Source organism: Siphateles boraxobius, unplaced genomic scaffold (assembly GCF_051911475.1).
Source record: "Siphateles boraxobius isolate OS27281-9 unplaced genomic scaffold, OSU_SipBor_1 12, whole genome shotgun sequence".
Lineage (NCBI taxonomy): Eukaryota > Metazoa > Chordata > Actinopteri > Cypriniformes > Leuciscidae > Siphateles > Siphateles boraxobius.
In genome coordinates, this window is record NW_027508722.1 from 18,164,525 (window position 1) to 18,181,696 (window position 17,172).

At 39.7% G+C, this 17,172-nt stretch overlaps 2 protein-coding genes across 3 annotated transcripts; both read right to left on the bottom strand.

The window, feature by feature from the left end:
* Positions 1-1,038: 1,038 nt before the first annotated feature.
* On the bottom strand, positions 1,039-3,575 carry nat14 (N-acetyltransferase 14 (GCN5-related, putative)). The gene is made up of 3 exons (XM_077209811.1): positions 3,428-3,575; positions 2,905-2,990; positions 1,039-2,208 (listed from the first exon to the last, which is right to left on the bottom strand). The coding sequence occupies exons 2-3, from the start codon at positions 2,983-2,985 to the stop codon at positions 1,447-1,449; spliced, it is 843 nt and encodes a 280-aa protein (XP_077065926.1). The 5' UTR covers positions 2,986-2,990; positions 3,428-3,575; the 3' UTR covers positions 1,039-1,446.
* A 432-nt stretch (positions 3,576-4,007) lies between these two features.
* znf628 (zinc finger protein 628) lies at positions 4,008-15,630 on the bottom strand. 2 transcript variants are annotated; one of them, XM_077209794.1, is made up of 7 exons: positions 15,326-15,630; positions 13,540-14,084; positions 13,315-13,387; positions 10,166-11,236; positions 9,744-10,086; positions 9,350-9,504; positions 4,008-6,897 (listed from the first exon to the last, which is right to left on the bottom strand). In XM_077209794.1, exons 2-7 carry the CDS (start codon positions 13,914-13,916, stop codon positions 4,642-4,644), a joined length of 4,275 nt encoding a protein of 1,424 aa, XP_077065909.1. In that variant the 5' UTR covers positions 13,917-14,084; positions 15,326-15,630; the 3' UTR covers positions 4,008-4,641. The 2 variants fall into 2 exon arrangements, with proteins under 2 accessions (XP_077065909.1, XP_077065908.1); XM_077209793.1 differs by having other exon boundaries at positions 15,171-15,630.
* Between the last annotated feature and the right edge of the window lie 1,542 nt (positions 15,631-17,172).

Here is a 17,172-nt window from a genome sequence, read left to right on the forward strand (position 1 = left end):
TCTAAATGCATGTTATTGATCTTGTTGTGAACTATTCAACAAATCATATTCACTAACAACTAACAAGTCCCCAACATTAACAAGTCTTTTTCGATAATCTGTAACACTTGGGTGTACGACACAATACACACTTATCACACAATACGGCACTTACAATGGAAGTGAAGTAGGCCAATTGTAAAATATAGCAAAATACTTGATTATTTGCAAAATACTCACTGTTTCAATAGTATAGCCACAAGATATAAACAGCATTCATGTTAAAGGGATAGTTCACCCAAAAATGAAAATTCTGTCAGTATTTACTCACCCTCATGGTGTTCCAACCCTGTAAGACCTTCGTTCATCTTCGGAACACGACTTAAGATATTTTTGATGAAATCTGAGAGCTGGATCACTCCTCCATACTCCTCAATAGGCTTCTTAAGGGATTGAAACTTGCCAGCCCCGAAAAGTCATTAAAGACATCGCTAAAATAGTCCAAGTGACTACAGTGGCTCAATCTTAAGTTTATCAAACGACGAGAATACTTTTTGTGCGCAAAAAACAAAACAAAAATAACGTCTTTATTTCAACTATTCATTTCCTTCTCTGTGGGCCTCGAGTCAGTTCATTAGTGTAATAGCGTAAATGCTTCTGTTGTTGTACGTCACACGCATCACACACATGACCAGCGTCGGCCAATAGTGAGCCTACGTGTGATGTAGCTCTACGCAATCATACTAAGTGAACTGACTAGAGGCCCACAGAGAAGGAAATGAATAGTTGAAATAAAGTCTTTATTTTTGTTTGTTTTGCGCACAAAAAGTATTCTCGTCGCTTGATAAACTTAAGATTGAGCCACTGTAGTCACTTGGACTATTTTAACGATGTCTTTAATGACTTTTCGGGGCTGGCAAGTTTCAAACCCTGAAGAAGCCTATTGAGGAGTATGGAGGAATGATCCAGCTCTCAGATTTCATCACAAATATCTTAATTCGTGTTCCGAAGATGAACGAAGGTCTTACGGGGTTGAACAACATGAGGGTGAGTAAGTACTGGCGGAATTTTCATTTTTGGGTGAACTATCCATTTAACATGATTTTAGGGTGGTGAAAAAAATGCTTACTAACCTTCTCTGTATAAAGTTATATACAACTTCAACTTCAGTTTGAAGGTCCAATGACAATTCAACTTCATCAACATGACAACATAACTCCATAAACCATAAAAGACTGTAAAAATGATTATTTAAACAACTTTACAGCTTACATTATACACATTTTAACAGAGGAATTAAATTGCTTTTATAAAATGATGAGTTTCACATTTTCGACTTTAAATCCTCCAAAGTCAAAATTATTTTTGTGGTCACATTTAACATTACACCACAGGTTGACTGAGCTTAACTTGTATTGAATCCAGTATTCCTTTATTTATTTGTAAAGTCTTTAGTTTAAATGATACTTATAGATCCTTAACAAACACTTTAGTTAAAGGGAACCCCAGCCAACCCTTCTCTGGCTCTTCATAATCCTCATCCTCCTCCTCTCCCTCAGTCCCTGCAGTCTCACCCTGCAGACGATAACCCAGTCTCCTGAAAAAAGCTTCTCCCACCCTGGAAGGAAATGGCACGTGGGCGTAGACCCGCCGTATGCCACTCTGCTTTGTTTTGGACTCCAGGCCCTGCACCAGCAATCTACCCAGTCCCTCTCTGCGGTACCAAGACTGGACCACCAGTCTGCAGATCCTACAAACACCGTCCCGACTCCAACCGTCTCTAGCCACGCATCCCATTATCTCCCCGTCAGAGTCCGCAACCCACACCTCTCCAGCAACCTTTGCCCTTTCCTTCAGCTCATCCTCATCCACCTGCTCTCTCTCGTTTGTCTTCTTCTCTTTGGCTTTTTTACGGCGTCTGGTTTTCTCCTGGTTGGTGATCAGTTTGGCTCGGTTGAAGTAAGGATTGGGTAGATCTGGCTCGGTGTCTGCGTGGTAACTGCTGCCCACGTAGTCCCAATACGGCCTGCTGGAGCCCAAGATGCCCACCGATCGCGGGATGGTGAGCTTGAGGTAGATGATGAGGATGAAGACTGGAATGACCAACGCCAAGATAAAAGAGTGCAGCACACAGCGGAGGATGGAGGATAGGGTGGCCAGCATGAAGAGAGCAAGCGGACGGGTCAGAAGGTGAAGAATCAGGCGGTTCTCCATTCCCTCACATCCTTCCTGCAAACAAAGATAGAATGAGGAGAAAGAGCGATTTGAGAATCTCTAATTTTTTGCAGAATCATTTGTCCACAACAAAACACAAAAACATTATTTTTACCCATATTAAAAAATATATTTTCAAATTACAGTATATATTTGAATCAATAAATCATGTTGTATTCTTGCTTTACGAAAGTCTTTTAAATAAAGACTGTTAACAAGTCACTGTTCAGTCACTTTCAAAATCTATTATTGTTTTTTTTCAGACAGTGAATATTTCATTAAAGCTGAATAAGCAGGTATAGTAATCTAAAACAGAGGCTTTAATCTTTCACAATATATAAAATAATGAAAATGTTTTGCTCTCTAATTAACAACAACAAAAACACAACAGTCTAATACTAGAGAATTTAAAAGCATTGATAGTGTGCAAATATCCAACAAACTGTGTTGGCTTGTTTTAACGTACTTCACACTGGTGTAGAAATATAACACATAAATAACCCCTCAATGTTGTATCTCCTATTAATTTATATCTGTGTAGTTCTTATATATTGCTAAAATGAAGAGATTCTTATATATTGCTAAAATGAAGAGATTCTGAAAATTGCATGCGGCCTAAGAATAAATATGAACTGAGAGAAAGGACAAATGAAGAGAATGAAAAGAGAACGGGTGAGGAAAAAATATGAGGGATATAATGTTGAATCGCACCTTGATGAGAGCCTTAACAGCTTCAATGTCCTTCTCCTGCATCCTCCGCAGGACTACCTCACCAAGATCCAATCTAACCATCTTAGCTGAGAGACATTATCAAAAAAAACAGTCAACTCATGTTAAACATTAAAATAGGGAAATCTGAATTCATTCTAGATTCTCATTTTATTTCAGAGAACTCAACTGCAAGAAACAAGAAACTCTCATTGGAATAAATGCAAATAAAGACAAATTTAAAGTGATAGACTTGTGGTTTATGTATGACTTCCTTATGGGAAATTACGTTACATCTCCAACATTTATCAAAAATAATATAAAAAAACGCATATCTTTTTTGTCTTTTAGGTTGTGCAACTGTTCATGAAGCATTTAACAGGTTTAAAAATGCTGTACCGTTAGCTTGCTCCGTCAAACCTAGTGACACTATTTAAACCCTTATATGGTAAACGACGCCTTCTTTATTGCTCGATCTACGGTATATAGCTATATATATCATATAGAGCATGCGTGACCTACTTACCTAATATTCAGAGACGCAGGGGTTGCTTTAAAAGAAAAGCAATAACAGTTACCCTCCTCTGTAGTTATGTTACTTGCAGTGTTTGAGGCATTTAAGGATTCAGCGTTGTCTTCCCGCATGGAATGTTATTTCAAACCAATCCTCATCCGGGAATACGAGCCTGCGCAAACTACGTAGTGTGGATGCGCACGAAGCGGTTTAACCTTTCGACGGTAAAGCGCATGCGCACTGTATGGCTTTGACATGTAGCGTTATAATAATAATGATGATAACAATAATTCGTCGCATTTATATTGAGCTTTTTTCAGCACTCAAAGCGCTTTACATGGAAGGGGAATCTCCTCAACCAACACCAATGTGCAGAATTCACCTGGATGATGATGATGATGGTTTTACAGTCTTTATTGAGAGAGAAAAAAAGAGTTGTCAGCTCATCTCTGTCTGTAAAATAATTTTCATCCATATCAAAATGAAAATTTAAATGTATTCATTAAATCTAACCAAAAATGAACCTACATATGAAGTAATCTGAATACACTTCTAAATTCTGAGAAATTAGTAAAACAGCAAACACAAATACTGACATTCATACCTATTTTTATTGGTAATTGTCATCTAGTACCAATATTAAGAAACAGAGTAGACATATTTACAAAAGTTCACTTTGTACAGTAACTGTCAACATGACAGCATATCATATTTCATATTAGTTTATAAATTCTCTTTTCAGTGCACCCTGGATATAGAAGAACACCAGGGATTTTCTTCATTTAGAAACCATTGTTTTTGGTCGGGATGAATTAGATGATTGTGGTGAAACAGCTCTCCGTAGGGGCCAGGTGAACAACCGCATTGTGCTTTATCCCCACAAAGTGCAGTCTTGGGGGACAGCAGCTTAAGAAGACACGGTGGTGTTCTAAGGATGTCTATGTATGCAAGAAACAATTCTCAAATGATTTATGTAAGATTTAACATAGGTCCTGTGTCAGTCCTACAGTTACAACACTGTCATCAGCTTCCTAATCTTTAAAACCATTATTCACAGTTCAAAAAGAAACACTTTAGAATGACAGAACCATTACTTGAAATGAAAACATTTGTATATCTAGTAAACACGTGCCACATAGTTTTGCATGTGAAAGTGTCATGAGGTGTCATGAGGTGTGAATTGTGTTAAAGCCAGTTAAACTATCAGATTTACTCCATACTCAGCCCTAAATTCCAATCAGTCCCATCTCTGATGATATGCTCTCAGCATCAGCAACTTTTGACTCTTCTGACATTACTTCCTCTTGTATTCCTTGTGCATCATTATTTTGCTTTTCCTCAGTTCCTTCCACTAACCTATGTCCTACATCTGCTGCTTCTATTCCACCCTCTCTCAAACTGCTGGTGCTAACTTCGATTATAACAATGCCTTCTCCTCCTAATTGGAAGATTCCCTCCATTTGCCCAGAGTTTGCCCCAACAGCACTTTTAAAACTGCCCCTTGCCCCAGAACCATTGCCATCACCTTCTATCAGTGCAATCATTTGAACACTGTCCCCTGGACCTGTGCTTCCATCAATTTTTGTTTCATCACCAAGCTCAAACACCACATCCTGCCCTTCCAGAGGCACCAAAGCTTGACCCGGGTGGCAAGAAAGGCTGAGATCCTCACCTGGGCATCCTATGTAGCCTGAGCCTGGTTGAATGTTCTCCTCACCCGGAGACTCTGTTTGGAAATGAAGCACAAATGACTTCTCTACTTCAACATTTCCCTCAGTATTTGCAGTACCATGCCCCTCACTCTGTCCAGCCCACTCTTGGAGTAAGTTAAGAGAGACCATTTCGGTCTTCTCTTTTCCTGCATCTCCCTCGCATTCTCCCTCTGTCTGAAACCGGAGTACATATGACTTCTCTCTTCCCCCACTATTTCCTCCCTCTTCTCCCTGGCCCTCACCTTCGATCTGTAAGACATAAGACTGCCCTGCATCATTCCCTCCCTCCATTTCCACCTTCACCTCCATCCCATCCCCCTGATCTCCATTCTCCATTTCTTTCTTTAGGCACAGAACAAAGCGCTCCCTTGGAATTTCTTCCACAGCTTTCTCCTCGACTGGAACACTCTCAGGATCACAGCTCAACACATCGGAACTGTTTGCTAGTGTAGAGTTTTGCGTCACCGACATAATGCTAACTGCAGGGACAGAAGGACTTTCAGGTACTTGGCTATTGCTGACAGGCAACACAGCCAGTGGATTGTTAGAATTAAGCTGCGGGAACTCTGTCTTTACAGAAGCAGCAGAAGTGGCACTGGATATCGTAGTAGATGTGGAAGTAGCAGTTGAAAACATAAATGGTTGCTTGACTGGTGGGGTCTGAACAGTAGGAGGGGATTTTGGGGTAGCAGCTCTAGGCTTTCGTCCACGCCTATTTCCACCTTTCCTGCTACGACCGAGGCTTCCTAAAATGGGACGAGCCATTGTCGATGTGCTTTGAGGCTGGGCAGTATTGAGGGGAGCATTATTATTGGTCAAAATAAATCTCTGCTGTGTCTGAAATGGTTGAAATTGCTGAATTTGAGTTTGTGGTGTTGCCAAAACTTGGGGCATTGCCTGAATGGTCTGCAGCAAGGGGAGGGTCTGTGGTTCTGAAGAGGTGGGAAGAGTGTTTGTACCGGATGCTGTGGGGACCAGGATCAGACTAGGCTGGTTACCATTGTTAGACTGGCACTGAAGTAGCAGAAAATTCTGTGTCTGTGGAGGTGGTGGGGGAGGAGGGGGTGGTGGAGGAGGGGCTTGTTGTGTTGGAGTGGGATTGGAGAGTGGAATTAGTTGCAGCCCTGAAGTTGTCTGGATCATAAAATAATTCTGTGATGTGTTTGGAGGTATGTCAAGATTTGGGGGTGAAAGAATCAACGTGGAATTGCCATCACTAGGAAACAATGAGGTAAGCCCTCCAGGTACATTCAAGTTTAAATTTAGCGTTGCTGTCTCTGAAGCCCCAACACCTTTAGCCACCTTTCCTGCTTCCTTTGTACATGCTACTGTACCCCCTGAACTGTGAGTTCTTAAGTGCCTCTGCAGGTAGGAGAGCATGACAAACTCTTTTCCGCAGTGTTGGCACTTGAAGTCCTTGCGCGAGGAGTGTGTGCGTAGGTGCAGCTGCAGATTAGATGAGTGGGTGAAGCTCTTGTGGCACTGGGAGCACTGAAAGGGCCTTTCTCCAGAGTGTGTCCGTTCGTGCTGTTTGAGGTTGGAGGTCTGAGAGAAAGCCTTACCGCACACAGAGCAAGCATGTGGACGTAGGCCAGAATGGAGCTGACTATGGCGACGGAGACAGCTGGTGTTCTTGAAAGACTTTCCACATTCCTGACATACATATGGCCTCTCACCGGTGTGCTGGCGTAGATGGTACTGGTAGTGAGAGCTCCATTTAAAGGTCAGTGGACAGTAGGGACACTGAAAAGCCCGCACACCTGTGTGGACCTATATGGGTTAAGAAGAATTTTCAAGATGTATTAACATTTATCTTGGTTTTAGCTGATTTTCAAAACACAAACAAAATTCAAGAAATACTTCCCCCAAAAATTTAAATTATGTGAATATCTACTGGTCAATTGCCATGCACTTAAATTTAAGTGGAACTTTTAAACTTAAAAACACACAAAAGCACCATAAAAGCATAATAAGTGTATAATAAATGAAGTTTTGTGACTCGTTATATAGCTTAAGTGATACAAAACGAAATTTAAGTTAATAGTAAGCTTTCCTTTAGCGAGCTGCTAACTGCTGCAACCAAATCAGTGTGTCAGTAAGTTGAACTTGTGAATTGGATCAGCCCATGAATTAACCATTTAGACCTATTTTTTTAAACCAGATCAAACGATTCTAATGCAAAAGATACAACTGGTTGACACCAAGGAGAACTAGTGTGTATGTCAAGGATATGGATGTTTTGTATGTTTGTTTAGCCATTCACGTTTATTTCTGATCTTTAGGGATGCTCCGATCAGGATGTTTGCAGCCGATACCGATAGCCGATTTCTTGTCATGGTGATCGGCCGATACCGATCCCGATGCTTAATATACTTAATATGAGACAAAGATAAATACAAACAAAATGGAGCAGTCTGATGAAGCCCACAAGGTTAAATTAAACATTGTCCAATAGTAAACTTTGGAGGACAACATAAACATTTAATCACCTAAAATAGAGAAGTCTGATGTAACTTAAACCTTGTCCAATACAAGTCTGAGCAGGACAACAATTAAATAAATAAATAAATCATTTAAACTTCTAAAATAACAAATTGGAGTAGTTTTATGCTACTCATTAGAAGGGATGGGCATTTCAAGCAAAAATTATTTTAGAAGATCGCTGGGTATTATTCGATTATTATTTGAAAATCGCACCCCTCCCCCATATGCACACACACACACGCATGTATAGGCCACACACGAGAAAAGCAGAGTGGTCTGACATTTAAATATAACTTAAAAACGTAAATATACATTTCATATATGTTTTATATAATATAATGTTCTTTTTTAAATTTCATCTATCTTTATTTCAATCAATGTTTCATCAACAAATTGGCTGGATTTAATAAATAAAAAGAGAAATATAGCAGACAATATAATAGGACACGGAGGCGCCTGCGCGTGAACTGGAGCGTGTCTCATAAATTAACCGAAACTCGGGGTATAAGATACTTACCTCACAGACCTGAGAACGTATAGAAAGCTTGAAATGTCTTGAAAAAACAACAACAATTCAAATCGATAAGAAATGGGCTACTCTCTGCTTATGTAGGCTAATTCGTATGAAGTGTGCATTTCTCTGAAGCGTTCACTACATGCGAAGATGGCGTCAACATCGCCAACTGTATCTTTTTTCAGCCAGAAAACACTAGTTTATTAATAAACAATTAAAATGTATAATGCTGCATAAACATTACTTTTGCCGGTTCTTTGTGGCAAGCTGTATGCATGCGCTTGATATGCGGAATATAGGCAATATTACGATAACGCTCATTATGGTTTAGTAGGCTATTTTCTCCCATATATATTTAAGTAATTAAATTAATCTAAATATGCGACTAGACTAATGGCTTAAATGAACTAGGCCTACTACTAGTCGACCAGAAAAAAACTTTAGTTGTGCACGGGCAGCCCTACTTATTTCTCATGTTTCCTAACCAGCGCGTCACTGCGGGCGTTCTGAGCGAGCGGCGCTGTGTGGACTGAGCGAGGGAAGCAACTCTTCAGAAAGCCGATCTCTCTGGAGGACAATGCTCCTCCACATGAGATTCCTTTAAAACATACACGGCAAATAGCTCATTTTTTTCATCGTTTCTGGACACATAGTAATTCCACACCGGTGATGACATGACTGCCAAATCATTTAAATCCCCACGCATCATGTACCTTCTCACGTTTTGACGTCATCAAATTGTGATCGGTTTGTGAGATCGGCCAAGTTTAGGGAGTACCGATCGAGTTATAAAATGTGATTATCGGCCGATACCGATCTCTGGCCGATCGATCGAAGCATCCCTACTGATCTTAATTTCTTATTTAATTATATTTTATTACTCACACAAAATTGTGACTATAAAGGTCTTGTACTACACTGCACAAGTACAGACAACTTTTAGGATACTTTCATGGTGCCTTTGAAACTTGACAGATCCAGTCCCTTTTTATGACATTATGATAAATAATAAATACATTTTAAATGCACAGGAAAAAAATAAGAAATACATGAAAACATTTACATTTGTGTTCCATGCAATTTATTAAAAAATATTTAAGTGTAATTAATGTAGTAAATAGATAATGCATTGATTTAATAATGCAAAGTACAGTTGTTGTTTTTTAACATTGCTCTTGTACAGAAACAAATCAAAACATCAAGTTGAAAAGCAGCTGTGTTTACCCTTTGGTGTATGGAGAGCAGTGAGGACCTTTTGAAGCTCTTGCCACACTCTGTGCATCGATACGGTCTCTCCCCAGTGTGATCTCTCATGTGGTACCTAAGTCCTGATGAACCTTTAAATGACTTCCCACATTCAGAGCAGCGATATGGCCTCTCTATAGGGAATATAAACAGAAATACCATCGTGAGATAAATATAACGTTGTATGAGACCATGTCTAATCTTTCAAATGGGTGTTTTTAATACAAAGATGTAAGGTCTACATATATCAAAAGCTTGAGAACAAATAGCATAAATGTATAATAAATAAAAATAATTAAACCTCACAGTTAGAGAAGCCAGACTTTGAATATAAACCAAACAAATGGTTTAACATCCACTGCAGCACCCTTACCGTTATTTGTGGCAGATGTCTTGCTACCTCCACCTCTCCTGCTTCCCTTCCCTGATGCTTTGGCAGATGGCTTCACAGCTCGTCTCTCTCCCTCCTCGGTGACAGCAATTAGACTGACATGGATCTCTCTCTCTCCATCTTCACCATCTCTTTTTAAGGAGGGCAGGGGCAGTGAGAGAGAGGGACAGACGATCTCTACTTCCGCCTCTGCCTCAGCAAGCAGCCTCTGCTCAGGAGTGTGGGAGTGCTGGTGGTTGAGCAGAGAGGAGAGCAGAGGAAAGGAGCGGTCACATGCCGAGCAGTTGAACTGAGAACGCGACTCAGACAGAGCGAGAGGATGGGCCTTGAAAAGAAACAGATAATGAGAAATGAAGGTTGTTTCTTAAAAGGCTCTTCTTTGACAAGAATTTCTTTGGTCTTACCTGATCCATGTGTCTGTTCAGTCCACTGCTGGTCTTGAAACTCCTCCCACAGTAAGCACATGCTGTTGTAGTTGGTGCAGTTGAGACACTGGTCTCAGTGGATGCGGTGAAGGTCTGAAGTAGATCATACTGTGCCTGCCCTGACTCATTTCTAACCGCATCCAGACCAAGTAACTCTGCTCCCTGACCGCTATCTGCAACTGCGGTGGTTTCAACAACCTCTTCAAAGTCTGCCAACAATGGTGTAGCCCCCACCAGTGACACCCCACCTCCCCCCGTGCTATTTTCTGTAACAACCTCTCCATCGCCTTCTGGACCAAGGCTATCTAGGTGTAGAGTCTGATGTGCCTCAAGGTGACTCTGTGTTGAAAATGTCTCATTACAGCTGCCACAGCTAAACAGCAAAACACTGGCACCCGTGTCAGTCTTGCTCATGTGGATATGCTCTGTGCCCGTGACAGAGGAGGAAGTGGGTGTGAGCGTTAGCTGTGGCAGAATGTTCTGATTGGCTGTGCCTGAGGTAGCAGGCGAGGGCGTACAGTGAGACAGGAACACCTGTCCGACTCCTCCCTCCTGTCCACCCACGAGGCCCACCATTTCAGAAATGCTCATCCCAACAGTGTTCAAATCCTCCGTCAGCACCACCTCCATCTCTCGAGTTGCTGAATCTGAACCGGCCCCTCCAGCCTTCCCAGCACTCTTCGCCTTTCCTTCTTCGTGAGAGATGCGATGCAAAGCCAAGTTGGATGAATGCGTGAAGCTGCGTCCACAATCCCCACAGATATATGGACGTTCTCCCGTGTGTATGCGCATGTGCTGTCGCAGATTAGTGGACTGACTGAAGGCCTTAGTGCAGACGTCACAGACGTAGGGCTTGAAGCCCAGGTGTACATTCTTATGGCGACGCAGACTGCTGGAGTTCTTGAAGGCTTTGGAGCAGCTGTCACACGGGTACGGACATTCACCAGTGTGCTGGCGGAGGTGATACTGGTAGTGCGAGCTCCATTTGAAGGTTAAAGGGCAGTAGGAGCACTGGAAAGTGCGAAGACCTGTATGCACACTGCGGTGAATCTGGATAAATAAATCATTGTGATAAGTAAATCAAGTTGCTACAATTGTTACATTTGAAGAAAGTCACCTTTAAGACCAAATACATTCATAAATTCTCAGAATGAATGGTTAAAACTACAGTAAGGGTGTACATAATAATCTCCTGCTATCAGAGGGCTAGGAATGCTACATAAAACATAATAATGAAATCAATTATCATTTTCATTTTAAAATAAAAAAACCCCCAAAATGTTCAAAAGTTTGGGGTCAGTCATAATTTCTTTGGAAATAAATTAATACTTTTTTATTTGGCAAAGACACATGTTATTGGTCAAAAGTGACAGTAAAGACTTTAACATTGTTACAAAAAATTCTATTTCAAATAAAAGCTGTTCTTTTGAACTTTCTATTCATAATCAGAACCCTGAAAAAATGTATCACAGTTTGATTTATCTGGACCATAAAGATATACAGGTCCTTCTCAAAACATTAGCATATTGTGATAAAGTTCATTATTTTCCATAATGTAATGATAAAAATTAAACTTTCATATATTTTAGATTCATTGCACACCAACTGAAATATTTCAGGTCTTTTATTGTTTTAATACTGATGATTTTGGCATACAGCTCATGAAAACCCAAAACTTCCTATCTAAAAAAATTAGCATATTTCATCCGACCAATAAAATAAGTGTTTTTAATACAAAAAAAAGTCAACCTTCAAATAATTATGTTCAGTTATTCACTCAATACTTGGTCGGGAATCCTTTTGCAGAAATATGACTGCTTCAATGCGGCGTGGCATGGATGCAATCAGCCTGTGGCACTGCTAGGGTGTTATGGAGGCCCAGGATGCTTCGATAGCGGCCTTAAGCTCATCCAGAGTATTGGGTCTTGCGTCTCTCAACTTTCTCTTCACAATATCCCACAGATTCTCTATGGGGTTCAGGTCAGGAGAGTTGGCAGGCCAATTGAGCACAGTAATACCGTGGTCAGTAAACCATTTACCAGTGGTTTTGGCACTGTGAGCAGGTGCCAGGTCGTGCTGAAAAATGAAATCTTCATCTCCATAAAGCTTTTCAGCAGATGGAAGCATGAAGTGCTCCAAAATCTCCTGATAGCTAGCTGCATTGACCCTGCCCTTGATAAAACACAGTGGACCAACACCAGCAGCTGACATGGCACCCCAGACCATCACTGACTCTGGGTACTTGACACTGGACTTCAGGCATTTTGGCATTTCCTTCTCCCCAGTCTTCCTCCAGACTCTGGCACCTTGATTTCCGAAAGACATGCAAAATTTGCTTTCATCCGAAAAAAGTACTTTGGACCACTGAGCAACAGTCCAGGTCAGGCGCTTCTGCCGCTGTTTCTGGTTCAAAAGTGGCTTGACCTGGGGAATGCGGCACCTGTAGCCCATTTCCTGCACACGCCTGTGAACGGTGGCTCTGGATGTTTCTACTCCAGACTCAGTCCACTGCTTCCGCAGGTCCCCCAAGGTCTGGAATCGGTCCTTCTCCACAATCTTCCTCAGGGTCCGGTCACCTCTTCTCGTTGTGCAGCGTTTTTTGCCACACTTTTTCTTTCCCAAAGACTTCCCACTGAGGTGCCTTGATACAGCACTCTGGGAACAGCCTATTTGTTCAGAAATTTCTTTCTGTGTCTTACACTCTTGCTTGAGGATGTCAATGATGGCCTTCTGGACAGCAGTCAGGTCGGCAGTCTTACCCATGATTGCGGTTTTGAGTAATGAAACAGGCTGGGAGTTTTTAAAAGCCTCAGGAATCTTTTGCAGGTGTTTAGAGTTAATTAGTTGATTCAGATGATTAGGTTAAAAGCTCGTTTAGAGACCCTTTTCATGATATGCTAATTTTTTGAGATAGGAATTTTGGGTTTTCATGAGCTGTATGCCAAAATCATCAGTATTAAAACAATAAAAGACCTGAAATATTTCAGTTGGTGTGCAATGAATCTAAAATATATGAAAGTTAAATTTTTATCATTACATTATGGAAAATATTGAACTTTATCTCAATATGCTCATTTTTTTAGAAGGACCTGTATATGGTGACACTGCTTGAGATTGGAATGGCTCACCTGTAGAAGAGAAGAGCGTTTGAATGCTTTACCACAGTCATCACACTTATAGGGCTTCTCTCCAGAATGAGACCTTAAATAACATACAAACCAGCTTTATGAACTAAAAATTGTGGTGAACAGAATTAATAAAACTAAATAAAGTAGTCAGAACAGAATCACATCTTACATTGGGTTTTGTGACCTGGCATGTCAACCCATATCTAGAATCATTTGACCTCTCACCTCTGGTGGTATAGTAGGGCAGATGAGCCCTTGAAGGCCTTAGGGCAAAGGTTACAGCGATATGGCCTCTCGTTGTTATGGCTTCTCTGATGATGTGCCAGTCTGGATGACCACTTAAAACTCTTCCCACAGTCCAAACACTGAAATGGATGCTCTGGGTTTTGAGCCACCGTTGCAACGGGGGGTGATGATGATATCACCATGTCACCTGTGAGCCCGACTGTTACTGACTCTTTGCCCTCTTCTTCTCCCCTCTCTCCATCCTCTTCTCCATCCTCTGTGGTGGGGAGGAGGGAAGGAAAGGGAGAGAGGGAGGAGGATGTTTGAGAAGGTAAGAGTTCGGTTTGGACCACCAGAGTTGCAACAGAGTTGGCCATCAGAAAAAGTTGGGCTGTCGTGAAGGGATCTCAGTTTTGCAGTTTAGATCTAATTATGGCAACCATGGCTTGTGTTTAATGGAGTTTGGGCCGGTTTTCTCAGATTTCAGCCAGGGAATCTTTTCTGAAGATTAAAGTCTTCTGTCGTGTTCTCCTTCGTTGATAGAGCTGTACACATTTAAATACATAAAAATTGATTTAAGATGTATTATATGTATGCAAAAAACACAAATAATAAAATTCAACTATACTTATAATCATGAGTGCAAAGGATAACAAAATAAATAGGCATATCACATCCTCATATTAAAACATATTCCTCATATGATTTGTTTAAGGTATCTTTCAGCTCTCTGTGGAAGCAAGTCAAATTAGGCAGATGTCAACATCAGCTTGAATAGTATTTCCTCATTCTCAAAAACTATGAATACAACTATGCAAGGTAAAAGTAATATAACCCAGACTACACTTAAAATGAGGATAAACATGGTTTGTGCTATGCAGAATGTGTTTTGAACTTTGAATCATGGTCTGCCATGGTCAATGAAATTCAAGAGACATTTAGAAACACTCAAACTATTAAGACAACCCTTTTGATCATCAGAACACTTTGCAGCAAAAATCCTTAAAACAGTTTGTGGTAAATTTAAAATTCTATATTTTGTTTTACTTTCGCCCAATCATTTTATGACTGAAGCAAAAGCAGATGAGAAACTCTGATATATTGTAAATAATAAATATATAATAGAAGTCCAAATGTGAGAATACACAAAAAAATCTGGGATTTAAATGCAATTTGAGCCTGGGAAAAAGTTTTAACATCGGTAATGATGCAAAATGAATATGATACATTTGAGAATCCGCCCTTTAGTTTCTAGGACACACTAATGAAGTAAATGTGTGACACTGATCATATGCTTTGTACAGAAGGTAAAATGTTCTTCCATTGAGTACTATATGATCTTTGGATCATTCTCAAATCATGCAACAAAACTGTGGAGTGTCGTTAAAGCAAAAACTAAGACTAACAAAATACGAAGATATTCTAAAAATCTATGAAACTATGACATTTATGAAACTATTATGCTAGTCATATAATTTGTAAGGGGAAAAAAATTAATTAGATTGCCCCAGAAATTAGAAAGCCTTTAGACAAGACTGCATGTTATTTTAACAATAATTATTTTCCAGGAGTAATTCTGATCATCAATGTCTCTCATCATCAGTAAACAGACCATCTGAGAAATGACCCACCTTCTCTTTTAAAGTTCCTCCTCCTCCTGTTTCACTCCCCCTCCCTCATCCGCTATCTATCTGTGTGTTCCTGCCTTCTTGTCCCAGGGAAAAGGGGGAAAAAAACTAAACACAAAATGAAAATAAAGGGATTCAATTGGCCAAAGCGCACTCACCCCTTAATTTCTATAGAAATCAATAGTGGGTCGTTTTATCGGCTGTTTGTTGAATTATTGTGATATCTCGATCCGGCCTTATCGAATCCATTTCAGTTTTGTCTTCGTTCCTCAGGCGTCGCAATATTTATCGGAATAGGTACATTATTCAATGCATGTGTTATTCCCCTGGTCCATTTCTATGAAATGGTCGTTTTTGATGTAATGATATAAGGCCGAAGTCCGCAGTGTTAGTCCACACAACCTTAACAATAATCTAGAGCACAAACTAACTAGCAGTCGCCCGTCTGTGACCGCCTCTCAGTAAAGTCTTTGGCTATTGGTTCGCTATCGTCCCCTGTTGGTTTGTCTCATTGGTCAGAAACATACTGTGACGAACTTTTAATTAAGATGTGCGAAAAGTGTCCGCAGTTTTGTTTAAAATTATCAGTAAATAAACCCATTAGGTTATTCTAAACATCTCCCATCCAAAATAAGTATCAATTCTTGATTATAGAAAAAGGAATTTCATGTTATGCACTGGTTTGGCTCTGCCCAAGGATTTATGGGAAATGTAGTTCAGCCCATACGCCATCGCTTGCTCAGTATGTTCAATATACCGCTAAACCTACAACAGTTAGAAAATGTGCATGCCTACTAAAAAAAGTAATGATTAGTTATTATGTTTTAAAGGTATATTCCCCTTTTTAATTTTAGCATTCATAATTATAACCTTCCCTTTTAGACAATGGACAATAACAAAATCAAAAATGTAGGCTACAAAAAAAAATTCCTTTATTGTCTCTCTCACAAGGCACACAATTGAACACAGTCAGACAGTTTTTGCATATTTAGTGCACATACATGTAGCAACTTTGAGTCTATGTAGACACAGAAACCGACCTAAACAGAGATGATTGGCGGTGAGTAAAAAAGTACAAAACATGACAGAAGTCTTGCTTCTGAATAGCGAAAATAAATAATTTGAACATAATTAACAATTTTATATTAATAATAACATTATAATAATATCAATAAATAGTAAATACTGTATCAAAATCCTAAAAAAGAAAATGTATGTGGAAAAATGTATGTATTGGAAAAAAATAATGTTAATATTGCAACACATTGATAGAGCACTGGACTTATACGTACAAACAATATTATACGTAAACACGCATTGTATATACCAGTTTACATTCGGGAACATGTATGTACAGCTTTACAGTACCAAAGTATCACAATACATAGTATTTTAAGGCTTAGGTTGTCTTTTTCTCATGTTGCTTGAAATAAGGTTTATCAAAACATGTTGCTGAATCACAGAACCAATATATATATATATATATATATATATATATATATATATATATATATATATATATTATTATTATTATTATTATTATTTATTTTTTTTTAAACAATATAATCCCCAATATGCTGTGCAAAAAAATAAAGACAACAACATAAAAGAAAGACAAGTTCCGGTCAGTGCTATTCCTCTCTCCTTCAGCACTGATTTACCTTACACTCCCAAAATATTGCTACATCTAGTTTGCAGAGAACTGTAACCTAGGAAATTGAATTGTATAAAAATACAATCAGTTTAATAAGAGACATAAAAATTAAGCTTTTGTGTGTGTGTGTGTGTGTGTGTGTGTGTGTGTGTGTGTGTGTGTGTGTGTGTGTGTGTGTGTGTGTGTGTGTGTGTGTGTGTGTGTGTGTGTGTGTGTGTGTGTGTGTGTGTGTGTGTGTGTGTGTGTGTGTGTGTGTGTGTGTGTGTGTGTGTGGTACAATTGAAGCTGAAAGATAAAATAAGAAAGAGTACACTTCTTGACTTGCAAATGAAAGAATGTTGACAATGTTGA